Below are 20,181 nucleotides of genomic sequence, written 5' to 3'. Positions count from 1 at the left end.
GCTTTAAGCCATACAATGCTCTGGTTAATTTACTTACATATTTCTTTGGGTCTCCCTCTACATAACCTTGAGGCTGCTCCGTGTAAACCTCTTCTTTTAAGTCTCCATGCAGAAATGCATTTTTAACATCAAGCTGACTAAGAGGCCACTCATGTTCAATTGCCAGGCCAAGAATAATACGAATAGTTCCCATTTTCACCACTGGGCTGAATGTCTCCTCGTAATCTTGACCGTATTCTTGAGTAAAACCTTTAGCAACAAGGCGTGCTTTGTATCGTTCAATGCTACCGTCCAGTTTATATTTAATCTTATAAACCCATTTTGAGCCAACAACATTTTTATCTAGGGGACACACAACTATCTTCCATGTCTGGCATTCATGAAGCGTCTCGATTTCCTCATTCATCGCTTCAATCCATTTATTAGAATAAATAGCTTGACAAAAACCAAGTAGTTCTTCATGTTTTTCAATCTTGGATAGAAAAACCTGAAAATCCATTGAAAAATTATCATAACTCACCCACTTTTCAATAGGATGCCTTATCCTGCCAGATCTTCTTGGTGATTCTCCATTATTGGACAAGGCCACGTGTTCTCCAGCAGGCACATCTGTTTGCTCTTTGAGCCTCCTGGTATAAACATTTCCTTTGTATCTCAGACATTCTATTCTCGATGCCTCATCTGAAGTTGTCTCATCACATATGCTTTCAGTAGCCAGATTAGTGTGTTCCGCAGCATGTGAAATAAGTTCAGCACTGAGCCATGGATCATACCAATTACCAGTAGTGTTAATATGTTCACGATTATGATCCGCTTTATTCCCCATAAAACTATTTTCATCAAAAACAATATTTCTGGAAATTCGAATTCTTTTACTTACAAGATCATAGCACCTGTAACCTTTGTGTTCATCTGCATAACCAACAAATTGGCATATAGGCTTTGTCCTGAAACTTAGTTCTCATGGATCTATCAATATGTACATAACATATGCATCCAAAAACTCGTAGCTCATCATAATCTGGATGTACACCATGGAGAACATAATAGGGGGACTGATTTTCAAGGATGGGCATAGGAAGGCGATTGATCACATGAGTGACAGTATGAAAAGCTTCTGTCCAAAGACTAACAGGGATGTCAGAACCATGCATCATGCTCATTGCACTTTCCACAATGTGTCTGTGTTGGCGTTCAACAATTCCATTTTGCTGTGGAGTGTACGGGCAAGAAACTTTACGATGTATCCCGTTATCTTGGAAAAAATCTAAAAATTCTTTGGGTGAATACTCACCACCTCCATCACATTGTAGATTTTGAATATTTTGAGAGAATTGGGTTTTAACATAAGCATGGAAATGACGAAAAATAAGACAAACCTCTGATTTGTGTTTCATGAAGAATATCCAAGTAAACCGAGAAAAACTGTCAATAAAAGATACATAATATTTACTTCCGGAAGAGGAAACATTGGGGGCTGGGCCCCAAACATCAGAACATATTATCTCAAAAGGCATGAATGCTCTTTTATTTATTTGATGAAAATGAAGTACATGACTTTTGCAGACCTTACAACTCGAACACATTTTATTCTTCAACGAGGATGAAACAGACTCTGGAAGGAAACCATTGGACACTAATTTTTCAATAAAAACTTGACTACAATGACCAAGACGGGAATGCCAAAGTTCTAGCTTATTATGTTGGGATATACTCAAAACACTTGTAGAGGCATGATCAAACTTGGGAGGCTTCAGAACAGTGGAGGCTAGATCTTCATTGAAGATATACATGTTTCCACGTCGCTTCCCTTTAGCGAACATCTTCTTCATTTGAAGATCCTTGTCAAAGACAGAAGTAGGAGTGAATTCAACAGATGAGTTGGTAGAATCAACAAGCTTAGAAACAGAGACAATGTTTTTCTTTATATTTGATGCATGGACAACATTAGATAAAGGAATGGATGAGGATGCAGACAAAGGGATAAGACGTTGCCTACATTTGAAATAGGGTGGTGAGTCCCATCTCTAGTTACAATATTAGATTTACCAAAATAGGGGATTAAAGTAGAGAACTTACATGCATTGCCAGTGACATGAGCTGCTGCCCCAGAGTTAATATACCATATTCCATCATCATTTTGTTTCAGGTTCAGGTTAGCCATAGCAGACAAGAGAAGGTCCTTAGCGTCATCACGAACCCGAAAGATACCCGCAGATCCTGATGGAGCCACATTTCTATTGCTTTGTATTCTATTGCGGTTTTGAGGATTTTGGGGATTGAACCAACAGTTAGCTTTGATGTGGCCACGTTTGTTGCACTGATAGCAAATGGGAACACTCTTGCTGTTTTGACTTCCTATAAATGGATTGGGTGATCCACTGGGAGTGGGGAGCAATCCGCGTCCTCCTTGCCCACCCCTCCCTCTTCCTCGTCCTCCACCAAAATAATTGTCCGCACGTCCGCGCCCTAAACCAAAGCCTGTAGCAAGGACTTCATGAGAATCAGATTGTCCACTTGTTTCACCTGTTAAACCCTTCAACGTGGCCTCACATTGTAACATCTTGGCTCACAGATCTTCAAAGCTAGGAAGCTCAGGTAGACATAACAAAGAGGTCACAAACACATGATATTCTTGTCCCAATGCATTCAATGTCTATTGGACCATGTCTCGATCTGATACCTTACACCCCACCACAGCCAGTTGATCAGTGATACTCTTGACTTTGTTTAGGAACTCCATAATAGTCATAGTCCCCTTTTTGAGTAATTGGAATTCACGCTTAACGTACATGATTCTAGCTTCTGAAATCTGTGAGTATGTATGAACCAATCTTTCCTACAGCTCCTTGACAGAGCAATCATCAGAAATGGCAATAAGAACTTCCTGGGATAAGGTGGAGGTAATATATGCAACTAGAGCTTGGTCACGTTTCATCCAGGAAATAAAATTAGGGTTTCGAGTGAGTTTAGTCGAGATAGCTTCACCTGCATCTTTAATTTCCTGCACAACAAATTCTGATGGGCTGGGACAGATCCATCCAAGTGTCCAAAGAGGTCCTGACTTTTGATAAAAGGAATAATCTGTCTTTTCCAGGTCAATAAGTTATTGTTATCGAGTTTTTCTGAAACGAGTTGACCCCAAAAACTAGAAGAAAGAGTAGATTGGGGAAAAAAAGAATCCATGATCGGATTGGGACAAAAAGTTCTATGAGAAGATAAGATACAACACACAGAGACAACACTTAAAGATTTGAGATATGAGTACTACCAAAAGAAGTACATTATTAAGCTTCAACAATCTCAACTTGCTCCTTTAGCTGAGGAGAATGAAGACACTGATGAAGAGCTGGTGGAATGGCAAGCTAAGTTTGAAGAAAGAATTGCACAACTGCAAACTAAAATGAATAAGCTAGAAAGGGATCTGGAGGACACAACGATAACAAGTGTTTTTTTTAGGCAAACTGCAGGCTAACGATGTTGTTAGCAGAATCCAAATCACTCAAATAATATGTTGATGGGATTCAAACCAAGAAGCATACACTGAAACTAATGTGTAACGTGATATAGGAAAGATACCCTCAATGAAATACGCAGATCAGAGTCCAAGGAGTCAGCCAAAAGTATTGATTTTCTGATGTTAAAGACAACAACCCAGAAAAATGATAAGTTAACAGCAACCCAAAAAAATAATATGAATGAAATAAAGTTAAACAGGGTCGTATCACGTTTTAATAGCAACAATGAAATAAAGCTAAACAGGATCGTATCACGTTTTAACAGCAATCCAGAAATATAAAGAATATCAGAGACCTTAAGAGAAAGGAGACATTAAGAGAGAGGAAGAAAGGAAACAAACAAGGGGTTTGAGGGAAAATAATATCAGAGGAAGAAAAGGTAAGAGGACGGTGGAAGAAGGGTTTGGATTTTTTTTTAAACAAACCTCTTTGACACACTTTTCTGGAAGATTCCGATGACGCCTTTAGGCTCGTTGCTCTGATACCATCATAGAACTGCCCTTCCACTGACAGATCTTGTTGTTGAGGAAATCTAGAAGAGTATAGGAAGTGAGGAAGAAGAGAACTCGTGCTTTCTGGGAATCTGCAACCTCTCTTTCATTCAATGGGCTGCGGTAAACTTTAATGATATTAAATAGGGTTACAACCTTTTTACAAGGACATAAATGCCCTGTTTAAGAAAAGTAAAATACAACATTATAAAACAGGATATGAATATGGATCCAATAAGGGATCCAAATCCAATTCATATTCTAATACCCAGCTCTAATCAGGAGCAGAATTCTCTTGTTTCCATTCAATCACCTGTTCACAGAAGGTCTACCCGATCTCGACATCCTATTGATAGGTGGGTTAGTTATGAGAACTTCACGATTGATTTTCAACTCTTCCTAACCTCCTTGGGCAAGGAAGAGCAACCCACAATATTTTATCAAGCAATAAATTCTAAGAGATGGATTAAAGCTATGAACGAAGAAATGAAGGCTCTTCATGAATGTGACACTTGTGATATTGTTCCCAAACCACACAATCGAAATGTGGTTGGGTCAAAGTGGGTGTATAAGATAAAGTATAAGCCAGATGGTACTATCGAGCGATATAAGGTTAGGCTGGTTGCCAAAGGCTTCACACAGGAGCAAGGACAAGATTATGATAAGACCTTCAGTCCAATCGTGAAAATGAGCACTATTCGCATCATACTATCATTGGCTGTTGAGCACCAGTGGACTCTCAGCCAACTGGATGTGAAAAATGTGTTTCTACATGGAACTCTGAAGGAAGAAGCATACATGGAGCAGCCCACTGGGTATGCAAAAGAGAAATCTAAAGAATACATGTGCAGATTAAAGAGAGCTATATATGGTCTGAAACAGTCATCTCGATCTTGGTTTGATAGTTTCTCTCTTGAAGTAGAAAAATATGGTTTTAGTCGGTCTCTTCTTGACGATTCTCTTTTTATATTTAAATGCAAAGATATAGTTACCCTATTATTGATATATGTTGATAACATTATCGTTACAGGTAACTCTAATAAACATATTGAACAGGTTAAAGAACTTTTGAACCATAGATTCAAGATGAAGGATCTTGGTAAACTGCGATACTTTCTTGGAATAAAAGTTGACAGGACTTCTGAAGGCATGACACTTACTCAACATAAGTATACCGTTGATGTTCTTAGCAAGGTAGGTATGACAGATTACAGGCCTCTAAGCACACCCAGTGTACTTAATCAGAAACTCAATTTCCAAGATGAAGATTTGTACGAGGATCCTACAAGATATTGCGGGATAGTAAGAATGCTTCAGTATCTTACCTTCACTCGGTCTGACATTGTCTATTCTGTCAATCAGGAACCACATATTGGGCATATGGAAGCTGTTAAACGCATTCTTCGATATTTGAAGGGAACTATTGGAGATGATCTTCTGTACAGAAAGAGTATGCATGGCCATCACATGCATGAACTTCTTACTTACACAGACGCAGCAGGATATTGTGTTTTCATTGGTCTAAATCTTGTCTTCTGGAGCAGTATGAAACAAAAGGCCATAGCCAGGTCGAGCACAGAAGTTGAATATAGATCAATGACAGTTGCTACAGCCGAAGTAACATGGATCAGACACCTGTTGACAAAAGTAGGAGAATCGATTTCTAAAAGCATTATTTTGTGTGACAATCAAAGTGCTATCAACATGTCATTCAATCCTATCTACCACAGTTGTGCCAAACATATTGAAATTGATCAACATTTTGTAAGATAGAAGGTCGAAGAGAAGGAAATTGAACCAGAATATGTACGGATTGCTGATTAAGGTGCTGACTTGTTTACAGAAGGACTTATCAAGGACAAGTTTTGGATGTTAAAAGGCAAGTTGTCATTCACGACTGGGTCTGGATCTCAGGATCCAAACCCAATTTGTTTTATTTAAACACATGCTCATTAATGGCATGTTGTAATTCTAACATATCATGTAATGGGTATTTTCGTACCCTAATTTTGTATCTGTATATACTTAATGAGAAGCAGCCGCAGACCCTGAATTGGGTATTCTCACACCGCCATCAGAGTGTCTCTCTCCTCTCTAACCATTTTCTCACAGGCGCCACTCCCCTAAAAGGCCTAGTTGGTGCCCAGTCTTTAATAGTTGGCCTAGTCGGGCTCAAAAATTTAAAAAATTAAAAAAGATTACAATAAATTCTTAGAAATAATAGAAAATACATATTCAGCACAGTTTATGAAGCTAAACAACCCCAACTTCAAAATATGATTCATGTACGAAGCTAAACAATTAAAACATAATTACATTTCTAACATTCAAATCCATCTAAACAAATCTTTGTTTAGCTGTGTCAGCTAGACACCCACAAAAGATTAAAATTATTTAAAATAAAAATATAAAAATCATAACCATTCAGAAAAATACTAAAAAACTAAAGTATTTCAAAATATACAATTAAAAACATGATTGTAATGTTTTAAACATTATAAAAAAGCAAATGTAAAATACCAAAAGATTAAATTTATTTAAAATAAAAATATAAAAATCATAACCATTCAGAAAAATACTAAAAAACTAAAGTATTTCAAAATATACAATTAAAAACATGATTGTAATGTTTTAAACATTATAAAAAAGCAAATGTAAAATACCAATCTTGGCGCCCCCTCTCCCATCTAGATACTTGCCTAGGCACCTAGGCGCTTCTAGGCAGTAAACCTACGCCTAGATAGCCTAGGCAGGACTTTAACTACATAGCCTAGATAGCTTAGGCAGGACTTTAACTGCATAGTTAGCAGGTATAGTCTTTGAACTTTATCTAAAGCTGTTATTCTTAAACAACCTACATGACTTCTGCTGCAATTCGTATATGCAACATCAATAAAAGTTCATCTATTTTCTCTTAGGACTTTTAATAGCATTGATTCTATTTCATGGGTCAAGCATGTATAAGAGCTTGCTATGTTCTTTCCCTACATCAGCAGTTTGGTGTGGAAGTCATTATGGTGCACCAAGACTGGTCGAAGATATTAGGGACAAAAACGAAAATGGCTACAAAAAACAATGTTGGATTATATTTAATTTGTTCAAACATTGCTTATAAATGTCAATAACTAGTTTTTTTTTTGTTTTCTTTCGTCTTAGAGAGATGAAGAGAGATAGTGTCGTGTAGCAAAAATCATATTTGTTGGAAAGAATAGGAGAGAGAGAGAGAGAGAGAGAGAGAGAGAGAGAGAGAGAGAGAGAGAGAGAGAGAGAGAGAGAGTATGTAACAGGTATCTTGAGTATCTATAAAAAAACAGGGGTAATTTTGTCATTGTTCTCTATTAACTAGGACCGGTGTAACATGGTTGTTAAGTTGATGAGGTGAAGTGGAAATGGTTGTGAGAGATGTCATATAAAAGGACAGCAGCTATTTCTAAAATTTCAAAACCACAAATGGTTAAATGTAATTTGAGCATACTGTAGGTTGCTTTATGTAAATTACCCTTTTATATTGTTGAAATTCAAAATAAAATAGATAAGAAATAGGGCAAAAATAATATTTGGTTTGGTTTTGATCTTGCCTGATACAGATTGATATCTGTTGACTAGGTTGGACATGGGTTTGACCGTCATGGTGAATCTTTTATCATAATTCCATCTCGTGTCCTGCCATGTAACTTAGGATACAAATTAAGAAATGCATGTCCCTGTGACATAGTGAAGAGAGGGAGAAAGATATTATAAATTCAAACATGGAGCTATTCTTTCTACAAATGTTAGTCTTTTTAAAAATATTCTGAAACATTGCAGCCATATTTTATATTTAAGATATACAACTCAGAAACATGTTGACAGCCTAAGAATAAGAGAGGTCATGACTGGCAACCCAACGTGATACACTTTTTTAGATAATCATGATAACCTCCCCTGATGCATGAAAATGTGGGTGTTATAAAGGTTTCATGATTCTAATTCTAAAAACTGGGCTCCTAAAGAGCGTTGAGTTGTATCAGGCTTTGACATTTGTGGTGCGATCAATATAAAATTGTTGGGTGGGTTGCTGGGCCATCAAGAGCGGTTCTGTGGATATTCTCTGGCTGTTGCATCGTTTCACCTATTATTTGCTATGGCTAATTGCTGGTTCGAGCACATGATACAATAAATTATGTATGTAGGTTATTATTTTATTGTATTGATTCATGCTTGGCAACAATTGCTAGAACAAAATTGTGTGAGCGAAACTAATGCCTGGTACTTCCATTACCAAGACAAGCTTGAGCAGCCTAGGTTTGTGCTTGGCTCCACTTATGTACGCCCTCCCCCTCCCTGATTTCAGATAATGTGTAGTGAGATTTACATGATTGCACTTTTCTGGTTACAGATATACCTGTGTTAATTCACCATCCAGAATGGTAACATATTTCTGTGTGTAGGCAGCTCAAGATGGAGTGGATATAATCAGCTTATCTATCACTCCAAACAGACGTCCTCCTGGGATTGCAACTTTTTTCAATCCAATAGATATGGCACTTCTCTCAGCTGTAAAGGCTGGCATCTTTGTTGTCCAGGCAGCTGGAAATACTGGACCTTCATTCAAAAGCATTTCTTCCTTCAGTCCATGGATCTTCACTGTAGGTGCTGCAGCTGATGATAGAACTTATTCTAATTCAATTATACTTGGCAATGATGTGACCATCCCGGGGATTGGGCTTGCACGTAAGTTGAGCTGCATAGTTAACATTTAATGTCATGAAACCTGAATTTTTCCTGTTTCTGTCAGTATTTTGATCATACAAGGATGCATTTCTATCGTAGACCAAAAAATTTGTGAGAATAAGTGGGTCCATTTTGCTGATATCATCCATCAAAAGGTGTTAACTTCTCTATCTCATCTGCAGCTGGAATGGGTAAAAACAAAATGTACTCTCTGATATCAGCAATTCATGCGGTGAATGAAACTGTAGATTCAAAAAATATGTATTTGGGTGAATGCCAAGATCCTGGTCAATTGAAGAAGGAGTTGGTTCAAGGAAACATTTTGATTTGCAGTTACTCACTTCGCTTTGTGCTAGGACTCTCCTCCATTAAACAGGCTCTGAAAACAGCTGAGACTCTCAATGCGGCAGGGGTGGTTTTCTTAGTAGATCCTTTTATTATCGGTTTTCAGATAAATCAAATGCCAATGAAGATTCCTGGCTTGATAATTCCTTCAGATAATTCAAAGGTCTCTCTCTCTCTCTCTCTCTCTCTCACTCTCACACACACACACACACACACACACACACACACTATCAGGATTGGCTGTGACTCTAGCTGTTTGTTTCGATGCTGCTTGATTTCTTGTTATGTTTAATAAAAATGGTTTCTTTGTTTGATTTGTTTTGCCCATCATATAGTGGTTCGACTTTGAACCACATACTAACCTGTGTCAGAAAATTGGATTTATGCTTTCTCATTGTGTATGTTCCACTATTCTCTGGCCTCTCATCTTAGTTGTATTTCATGTGTTCTGCTTTCTTAACAGATGCTTATGTGCAGATTCTCCTCCAATATTACAATGGTTCATTAGTGAGAAATGCATCATCAAATACGATTGTCCATTTTGGAGGCATTGCTAGAATTTCAGGGGGACTGAAACCTTCGTACAACAATTCAGCACCAAAAGTTTTGTACTATTCTGCAAGAGGCCCAGACCCAGAAAATGCATTTTTTGATGATGCAGATTTCATGAAACCCAACTTAATAGCCCCTGGTAGTTTCATCTGGGCCGCATGGAGTTCTTCAGGGACTGATTTAGTAGAATTTGAAGGTATCATGCATGTAATTTAGCCATCAGAATTTTTTAAATTGGAGTGGTTTGCCTTTACTTCATTCAATCATTTTATTAAATTAGGTGAAAGGTTTGCAATGATATCGGGCACAAGCATGGCCGCACCTCACGTTGCAGGGCTTGCTGCTCTCATCAAGCAGAAGTTCCCTAGATTTAATCCTGCAGCCATCGCTTCTGTGCTCTCCACTACTGCCTCCCTGTATAACAAGCAAAGGGGTCCAATAATGGCACAACGTGCATACAGCAATCCGGATTTAAGCCAATCTCCAGCTACACCTTTTGATATGGGCAGTGGCTTTGTCAATGTGACTGCTGCTTTGGATCCTGGTCTGATCTTTGATGCCAGTAAGCTTCTCCTTATATTTGCCAATGTGAAACTGTTGATAATTTTTTGCTGGCATGTCCATAGTTGTAGATGTGCATGCTTGAAAGATTATTTATGGAGCTCAGTCAGCCGAGTTCAAGAGCAATCTCAAGGTTATATATTAAATAAGTTAAGCATGAGCTTTCATGGGTTTTGGCCCAGTCAGTTAAAGAAATTTGTGTGGTTCTTTGCATAATTGTATATATATTTTGCACAAACATATATATGTTTATGTTTATGTGTGTAGTTTCTGCACAATTATCTATGGGAAATTATTGTTGTAGTAATATACTCTTGGATTTGCTTTTAAAAGGCACATGTTCAAGCTCAGTGGCTTGGCTTCACTTAAGCTCAGTTCCTCCATGCTGTACCATGGCTATCAGGGCAAACTGAAGCTCGAGTTCGTGAGGAATTTGGTTATGGGCTTGCCTCTTTTTTTTTTGGAAACTCAAAAAATACTATTAGTTCTTGTTGTGGGTTTGCCTTGTTTCATTTACAAGCTTAGTTTTGAAAAGTTTGTGTCCAAAGTTTGTACTGATGCACTGAAATTTCTCATAAGCCACTAAACAGATTTCCATCGGTTAAATCAAGTGCATTGGTTGATTCTTTTCTAGTCACAGTGAGAAATCTTGAAGACCTAGCCAATCATCCTGGCGGCTCCTATTTGATTTCCCAGCAGATGGATAATTCCACGTTATTCCCGGAACTATGATTCAACTGTCAGAAGTAATAAAGGAGGCTTGTGTTGTTTATCTCATGTTTTTGGTGAAATAAATTTAATGCACTTTGGCATAGGAGTAAATGCATCCCAAATCCCAATGTTGGTTTTCATTAGATGCCTTTCTGTTGGCAACAATATTTAGAGATCTAATTGTGGTCATTTCTTGGCAAACTGTGTTTTATGGGCTTTTTCTTTTGATGTTCATTGAAGGATGACAACATTAACCAGCTTCCCTTTTTTATGTCGGTTCATGTCTTTCCAGGCTATGATGATTTCTTCTCTTTTCTTTGTGGTATCAATGGATCCAGCCCGGTTGTGCAGAACTACACAGGCCAAGCTTGTGGGCCCAACACTATTGCTGCAACAGACCTCAACTTACCTTCTATTACAGTAGCCAAACTGTATCAGTCTATAGCTGTTCACAGAATGGTGACAAATATTGCGGGTGATGAAACTTACAGAATCAGTTGGACAGCTCCTTTTGGAGTATCAGTCACTATAATTCCAACTCATTTTTCCATAGCAAGTGGTCAGAGACAGAATTTGACAGTGTTTATGAATGCCACCATCAACAGCCCATCTGCAAGCTTCGGAAAAATCACGATTTGTGGAAGTTATGGACATGTGTTGAACATCCCAATTTCAGTGATTTCTAAAATTGCTGGTTGAAAATAGATGTCTCAGTAGCTTTTGTTTCCCTCATTTTCCTGATACATGTGTTTTTGTTGTTTTGTTTGATGGCGAATTTCCTTTGTAAGTTTTGTTGTAAAGAATCAAGCAAATGTTTTTGTAACTGTAGGCACCCATTTCTTTGTCAAAAATTCTAATTGACATCTAATCCAAAAAAAAAAAAAGCTAATTGACTTGTTCTCTTCATAATAATTGAATGATGATCATTGTCATTGTTATCATCTTTGTAATTGTTATTGGTGTTCTTGTTATAGGGAAGATGTTTAATGATGGACTGAACCTAGGGGTGCAAACGCGTCTGATATGGGCTGGGTCCTGCATGATCCGAATCAAAGTCTGACTTTTGTAAAGAGATCTGGTCTGGACCTGGATCCAAATAAGATCCAAAGACATAAAATTGCATTTGGATCCAAAGGATCCGGTTAAAATATGACACAAATCAAGGTTTTTACCTTTTACATGTAAAATGTGCAAACTGATTGGATCAGATCCAAATACAAACACAAGTCCAACCCAAAACACTGATCTGAACAGTAAATTAGAATCCAATCTGGATAGCCATTGGGATCTTATTTTAAGAATCCGTATCTGGAAATAAGGTGTTTGATTCAGATTGGAGGTTCAATCAAAGCCAATCCGTTTGCACCCTTAATGTTGCACAAAGTAGCTTCCTGTTCATGTTCCTTTTAAAAAGTTAACTGGATCTGGATCTGAATTTTTGGTTATATTTTATCCAATTTATGTAGGTTTGGTAATCATCACACTTAACTGATTCCGATCCACTCATATCCCCAAAGCCTTGGAGACAACCAGATAATCTCAAGCCAAATTCGAATTCAAGAACTGGGATCCAATCTTATGGGTCCAGACATCACTTTGAAGTTTGGACTCAAAACTCAAGCATATCCAATCTGAAGCGCAGGATTGAACTGGTTAGATCTTAGCTGATTGTTAAAGACCCATGGGTTGGTGGAGGCCAAGATATGAACCCCAACCCAAATTCGAAACCAGTGTAGATCTTAACCAATTGCTACCCAACCAAAACGGACATGAACATTTATTTTCCTAAATCAATTCATAGCTGAACCGATAAAGACCCCAACCCACTAAACCTCGACCTGATACACCATACGAGTCTGAAATAATTATCATATCCAGAACCGAAAACTAAAACCGTTTTTATGGGTTCGGGTTTGGGTCTTGTCAGACCCGACCCATTTTTATCCTGATCAATAGAAAAAATATTCGTGTTTTCACTTTTTTGTTTTGCTTTTTCATTTCCTTGCAAATTCAAATATTCCAAGGGATTCTGCCATGGAAAACTCTTCCCACCATGGACGCAAATCCTTCCTCGGAAACCCTAGATGCCGACGACGCCGGAAAATCGTCGCCGGAAGCCGAAAATCCTGCCACCTCCGGCAGCGTTCCTGGTACGGAGGCTGTCGGAGGAAATGCCGAGGTGTTGGGGAGAAGGATCTCGTCGATGCTGGAAACCCTAATTAGGGTTTTCGAAGATCGATCGGGGAGGGTGGGGCGGAGCCAGGACCAGCTGTCTATGAGCATCGACAGGCTCACTCGAGGTATTCTTCTGTTTTCGATCCTTCTCCTTTTCTTTGGCATGTTTTCGTTCGACCCCATTCCTGTTTCATTTCGCCTTTTAAGGTTTCCCTTTACTCGGGTTTATGCGATTGATGGGTTTTCTGCGATTTGGTTACGAAATTTAAGGTTTTGAAGGCTTTTTCTTTGCTCAGTTTTCTTAAAGTTTCCTTGCCTGTTGTTTGGTTGATTAAATGGCCTCACTTTTCCCTCCTTTGATTTTAGGAATGATAACATTTTGGTAATTTTAATTCTAGTATTATTAGTCAGAAGTAGACGTGGATAGTTAGAGTTTCTTATGCGAAACAATGGATAGACTTTGAATTGCTTACATGTAATTGGGGATGTGAAGCCTTTAGAACTTTATGGTTTTCAATTTTGTGTTAATTGTTAGAAATGGTTGATTGATTGCTCTTTTGGGAGTCAGTGAGGTTGTCGTGGTGGTGGTGGTGGTGGTAGTGGTGTTCAATAACAGTCTCAAAATGCTTACTGAAGGCCGATGTAGTTGTGATTTAATTATTGTACGAGTTCAAGCCTATTGAAGGTTAAGTTACTGGGTTTACTTGTACCAATAAAGTCAGTGAGGTTGTCGTGGTGGTGATGGTGGTGGTAATGGTGTTCAATAACAGTCTCAAAATGCTTACTGAAGGCCGATGTAGTTGTGATTTAGTTATTGTACGAGCTCAAGCCTATTGATGGTTAAGTTACTTTGTTTACTTGTACCAATAAAGAGATCGATCTTGGTGATCTGCATTCATAATTGAATAAATGTTAGTAATCTACATTTAAAATTGTGACATTGAGAAATGAACTCTTTGTTGTGGTGAAACTTACTGAAAATTGGTGAAATACATGATGCTTCCTGAATTAAGAATGGTTTTGAAAAAATATTGGCGTTCTTAGGAGTGGGATGCTCTTTCCTATTATTATGCTTGTTTCTCTTTTCTCCAAATATATTCCAAATCAATGAATTATGAAACTTAGATCGAGGAGTGGACACTTTTTTACAGCAAATGGGGATTGTTGGCTAACTGGTAAGCCTTTGTGTTTGGGTATTCTTTGCATTATGCTGCTGAATGACTCAGGTGGGCTGTGCTAATTGGGTTATTCGTGTTTCAGGAGAGCACCTATCAGTTACTAACTTACAAAAGACCTTTTGGTTAAGCATAGTCATATATTTTCTTCTTCTAGAGCTTGATTTTCCGTGATTATCTTATCTTGGTTGGAAGTTTCCTTTTCAACCATGCACCTTTGGTTTGGATTTGCCTGTTGGATCACCTTATCTGATTGGCCTTGGATTTATGCATATTGGTTTGATTTTGTACTCCTTCTCAGATATCATCTTCATCTTCATGAGCTCTTGTTGCCTGTCTAAAATTTTTATGAAGTTTATTGTTTGATGCTTACTTTTTTTTTTGTCCTTGCATTTGATTCTTATTTCTTTTCTCTGTTTTGTTCTTTATTTTTCTTTCTAGTCAGGATCAGGTGGTTAATTTTTTTTTTCTTTTTTCTCTCTATGATTTTCTTCATATTCCCCTTCTGTTGTGGAATCAGATATTTAAGAAGGCATTCCTTCTACTAATTTGACTTTTTTTGCCGCTTTATTTTTGTTTATTTCTCTTGCTGTGTTCATTGTTTTGTTATTTTTTTCTGTATTTACTGGCTGAAAAAGTGAATTTTGCTTTATTTTTCTTCATTTCCCTTTTCATTGTCCTATTATCAAGTTAGATATTTGAAAAGTCATTCCTTCCCTTATCGAAAAAAAGGCATTCCTTCAAATTTGTATCTCATCTTACCAAAATTTAGCCAATGTATCCCCCTATTTTCCAAAAGTTTTCCCATTTCTTTCATGTGTCTGTTTTTCACTATTTTCTGAAAAAGCATTGCTTGCTTTTTCATCCCTTTTCATATCGGTAGTAATGTTTCTCTTTTGGCCTCACTAAATCTCTTGTTGCACTCATTTGTTTTACTGAATTTTTAAACATATGATGGTCCCTTCATATTACCATATTATGGTTGCGTGTATGTGAATTGGATATCATTCTCATAGTTGTATGTCTTTTGAGGGTTATAAACTCTATTCTCATGTTGTCATGAGAATCATTGTCATCATCAATGTCATGGTCATAGTTATTGTTACATTGTCACTGCCAACATGGGTGTATGTGGACTGCAGATTGAAATGTATGTGATTCCTTAGATTAAGATTTGGTTAATGGAATTTTGTTTTTCCTTTTCACTTTTAATTGTGTCCTATATTGCTTGCAGAATTAGATCAGCTCTTAGAAGATGCTCCCTTGCCATTTATTATATAGCACGCAGCCAAGATTTCTGGACTTTGTAAGAGGGTCTCATCACTGAATATAATTTTAAAATCAATACAGAAACGCATCGATAACATTGACCGGTTGCTTTCTGTCGGCTCTTCACAAGGTATTGATGGCTGAACCCAGGTCCAGAATTGTCAATTTTATCAAATGATGGACTGAACCTTTTCTCATGGGAATCATATCAAATTATCTCAAAATAATATTTTTTTATTTCTAGGTTTTATTTTATGGAAATTCATTGCTCTAGATTTGTTTGTGATTGTTTTAGTGTTTGTGGTTGTCTTGACCACTGCTACCAAAAGCATTTAAATAGACTCGGAGGCATGCTTCCTAGGAAACAGTCTTCAGAAGTATGATTTCACATACTTCTTTGAAAGAAGTGGAAGTGACGAGACATACCAATAAAAAAGAATTTTGGGTATTTAGAATTTTCTACCCTTTGTCACAGAGATCTTAATGTCCTCTGAACCCTCTTCTTTCTCTTTGAATCACCACTGCTACCCCCCTTTTCTCCTTGGTTGTCCAAATTCTTCAAAGTCCAGACTCGTGCTGGTTCTTCTGGGTTAAATTTCTGTCAAGGATCTCCCTCTCTTTCAGGATTTCCAGCATGGCAATAGGCAGCAGCGGCAGCCTTTGCTCTCTCTCTCTCTCTCTTTCTCTCTCTCAATTCCTACCTCCCTCCCTCCCTCTCTCCCTTTCTCACATAGGATCCCTAACCCGAAGCAATATAGGGATCTCTCTTGCTCGCATCAACATGATGAAAGTCTGAGTGAACTAGGGTATCACTATATGATCATCTGTAAGATGGAGTCGAGGCTTTAGGGCTATTATGCTTGAAGAGGGGAAGAGAGCTTTCAGCAGCAGCATTCCTGTGATTGTATTCTTATCATTTTAATGAAATTATAATGAGGATTGCTGTTGCCTTCTTTTTGCATTGATGATGCAAAGCTTCATTTGAAAATGGTAAAGTCATCTTGGATTGCATTTATGTTGGTTACTTAAAATACTTCTTGACTTTTGTGTCCAAGGGTGGATCTCTGATGTAATACTCGTGTACATGAGATCCATTTGTTCTTGTATATTAATAAGAACGATAGCAAGCATGCTTATAGTGGGGAATATGACCTATCCAGCTGTGCTACCAACAGCTCCCTTTTTTTTTTCTCATTGTTGTTCTTTATAGTTCCAAATTAAAAGTTACTGAGGAGTTACATAGCTAGACCATGACTATGGCTATTTAGGGTACATTTTTTTCACACAAGGGAAGGGACTGCAGCCCTTCCATGGGGCCCTCATCGTAGCCAGCATGGAGGTGGTATGAGAATGGATTTTCACACAGGGGATGGTGTGACTCAAAAATGACATGGAAAGGGAAAGTAGGTGAGAAAAGCTAGGGCCAACAGGCCCAACACCTGCCAGCCCAGCCTTTTCCCATCTCTTTGCCTGATTTAAAGGAGCCCTTAGAGTCAAAACAGTTTCCCTCTCAAGGCCCGTGTGAATTGGAAGAGATCTCGTTATTGCAAAAATTAAATGTTGATCAGGAGACACCCCTAGACTAAACCCGACTGAATTGGGATGAATTTGATCACTTGACTCCATATCCAATTGGCTAGGCTAGATTTAACTGGGTTTTGGAATCCAAATAACATAGGATTCAGAACAAATATTAAGCTGGTCAACAGCATGACCCATTTTGCACTCAGACAACCTGGTGAGCCTTTGGAGTAGCTTACTGTGCGTGTTATATCAAATATATAGGCCATAGTCAAACAGAAATCTGGATTCGACTAATCTTGTTTTCTTTCTTTATCTCTTGTACAGGTATTCTGATTTTGTGGTATTTACTTATTTAATCATCCATACACTGAGTTAGTAAACATGTTAATTTTTTTTTTGCTTGAGCATGTTGAAATGATATAGCTTTTCTCCCTTATTATTTTCCTTAAGCTTATTTAGTACTATTTCTCTTTGTATATCTTTTCTCTAGTATTTCTATGTTACTTCTTTCCATTCCACGCTGCTTCCACATTCATTTTCGTGTTGCTTCCACTTTCTCTTCCTAAACATTTCCATAGTGCTTCACTAACAACCCATGCTTCACGATTCACAATTTTCTTAGGTACTTGCTGTTCCTTGCTTTTATGTTTTTATTTAACATGAGACTCATTTATAATTTTATTACCTATCTGTTCGTTTTGCTTCCCTCTATGTTCTAATTGTATGCTTACAGTAAACAACTTGTGTTTCAATGTTATTTTGTTGATTTAATTTTTGGCTGGTGTATCTGACCTCAGACTTGGCACTTTATTTTTTTTTTAATTTGTAATTCTTTTATTGTTGGCACCAATAAAAGGAATTGGTGTTAAACAAGAAATGGATGAGTGCAATATAGAGATGGTGGTGCTGAGGAGTCACCCAAGAACTAGAACAAAAGTGTTAAATGCCTGAGACTTGCATTTAGGGCTCGTTTGTTACATGAGGGGAGGGAATCCCCTTTCTGTGAAAGGGATGCACAGTTGACCCTTTTCGTATGAAATGTCTTGCCCACTTCTGGTTGGAAGCCATTTCGTATGAGCTTTGCTGTTTGTTTATATGAGTGGGAAAGACATCCATTTTCACATGAAAATGACCGCCTTTCCCATGAAAATGACCGCCTTTCCCATGAAACCAACTGGCCCGTAGTAAATGGTACTTTATAGGAAATGGCAAATTCTATTTTGTTAGCATGTATTGGCAAATGATCAGGTTTTCAAATAAGCCCCAGAATTTGTTTGACCTTATTTCAGTATCCTGTTCCTATCTAACAAATTGGTAAAGAGAAATTCTGCTTCAAAAGCTTCATGAGGCCTATTGCTTCTTTAGTGTTATCTTTTCCACATCCTGGTAACGGAAGCTGTTAATTGAAGGTGAAATGTGTTCTTAAGTTGAAAAGATAAAACAGGTTAAGGTCTTTACCATGGAGCTGCCTTTAATGATTTTCTTTGGCCATAATGAGTTATCAGGAGCATTAGGAGAAGGAAACAAAAAACTGGACCTTGCTTAAGGGTAAATCTTGTTTACTGATCTAAGGAAGCTAATGGTTTTTCAGGTGTGAAGAACGAGTCATCTGCAAAGGATTCAGATCCCACCAAAATAGATCCGACTGACGGTTCATTGTAAATGTGATGATGTATTTATTACTTGCATTTGCTGATGCCACTAATGATCCCTAGGAAGTACAATTGATGCCTCAGATTGAAGAATAGGGGGTAAGGAACGTCATCAAGCTGTTTGCTGCAGACTGTGGTTGTGGCATTGTTGTTCCTCTGAAAGCATTGAGAATGTGCAAGGGTTGTCTCAATTTCTTTATATCATCTGCTGTCAAATTCTAAAATTCCTTCGTTTTGCTGAATCATTTGAAATAATATTTGCTTTGATTCTTATCATTTTATGAACATTGCAGCCATCTAATGATGCAGATGTTTCTCAATCCTAATTTGCAAAGACCAGGTTGGTCTTAGGGGTGGGCATTGGGCTAGCCCAGGTCCGTTTGGAGCTCGGCCTGTCAGGACTTTGAGCATGACTCAGACCGGAAACAACCTGAAATATTTAGTAACTGGCCCAGTTTAAGACCGGTTCTTAACAAGCTCGGGTTTGAAAAGCAGCCCATGACCCGGCCCATTGGCCCAATATGCTTTACCCCTTGCCCACCCCTAGTTGGCCCTGGATAAATTCCCACTTGCACAGCCTTTAAATCTTTGGTGGTTGGGCTACTCATCAGTTCATCTTTATATTGGGACACGAAACTCACTTCCTCTTGACTCAATCCCATGTTCCCAACACCCGACCAATATCACTATTAAACTTGATTAAAACAGAAACACCAGATATGCATGACAGGGAAGCACTGCCAAACAAAATAAGCATTTTTGGCCAAATAATTTTGAATTATGACGATGATGCATGGATCCAATATTAAAATAGACTTTACACACTACAGCAATCTCACGAGACTAAAATTTCTATCAATAAATGCTTCTACTGAAGAAATTCATCCTTTATTTTGTTGATATACTTTTTTATTATAACCCTTTTTTCTACAAGTTCCGAGCAACGATAACCTTATTCCGTGAAGAATGGATAGATCTCATATCTAACATTACAACTTCCAGTAACAACCCTTCCTCGTTTTCCACCACAGTAGCTAGGAATGCCAGCAATCGCACTATCATGGCAACTCTTTCCATCTTCACTAGTCAGATCTCTACTGCATTGAGCTAGCCCATAAATCTTTGATGCTTCTCTAAATTTAATGGTGCCATCAGCAAAGTTGAGGCTCCTTTTGACAGATCAGACATTAGTTCTCCCAATTGCTTGTTGAACATTTCCTGGTAGCTCGTGTTCCGTGTGTTGCACATGAATAACTTGTTATCATAGTTGATGACACCAAAGAATTCCAAGTCTGAGTAGCGTAACATACAATTGTCGTACCATATAATTCCCTTCTTATGGTTTGGACAACGCTGCTGGATAGTCATAGCAGCTTCTTTCATACAGATCCGGCAATCGTCGCTCAAAACATCACCCCTGCAATGACCAAGGCCATTTATGCGGTCCGAATGCTTTCCGGCAGTACTCTTGCTGAATGCAGTGGATGAAGTTTTT

The 20,181-nt window shown here is 38.0% G+C and overlaps 2 protein-coding genes and 1 long non-coding RNA gene across 3 annotated transcripts in view; all 3 read left to right on the top strand.

Moving 5' to 3' along the window:
- The window catches only part of LOC149822617 (subtilisin-like protease SBT2.2), a 35,612-nt gene extending 25,777 nt beyond the window's left edge, over positions 1-9,835 (top strand). The window contains exons 6-8 of the mRNA XM_089980330.1: positions 8,440-8,722; positions 8,905-9,230; positions 9,545-9,835. Coding sequence (XP_089836456.1) covers positions 8,440-8,722; positions 8,905-9,230; positions 9,545-9,835 — 900 coding nt within the window. The remainder of the gene's footprint in view (positions 1-8,439; positions 8,723-8,904; positions 9,231-9,544) is intronic.
- A 70-nt stretch (positions 9,836-9,905) lies between these two features.
- LOC149822616 (subtilisin-like protease SBT2.2) lies at positions 9,906-11,792 on the top strand. Its single transcript, XM_089981674.1, has 2 exons — positions 9,906-10,181; positions 11,184-11,792. Exons 1-2 carry the CDS (start codon positions 9,914-9,916, stop codon positions 11,588-11,590), a joined length of 675 nt encoding a protein of 224 aa, XP_089837800.1. The 5' UTR covers positions 9,906-9,913; the 3' UTR covers positions 11,591-11,792.
- A 3,683-nt stretch (positions 11,793-15,475) lies between these two features.
- LOC149822615 (uncharacterized) lies at positions 15,476-18,928 on the top strand. Its single transcript, XR_016426072.1, has 2 exons — positions 15,476-15,640; positions 18,626-18,928. It is a non-coding gene; the product is annotated as an uncharacterized LOC149822615 (long non-coding RNA).
- The last annotated feature ends 1,253 nt before the right edge of the window (positions 18,929-20,181 follow it).

The sequence above is a fragment of the Nuphar pumila genome, chromosome 11 (genome assembly GCF_984573655.1).
Source record: "Nuphar pumila chromosome 11, dmNupPumi1.hap1.1, whole genome shotgun sequence".
Taxonomy (NCBI): domain Eukaryota; kingdom Viridiplantae; phylum Streptophyta; class Magnoliopsida; order Nymphaeales; family Nymphaeaceae; genus Nuphar; species Nuphar pumila.
Note: the sequence above shows the minus strand (reverse complement) of the source record. Positions and strands in the feature narration are given on the sequence as shown.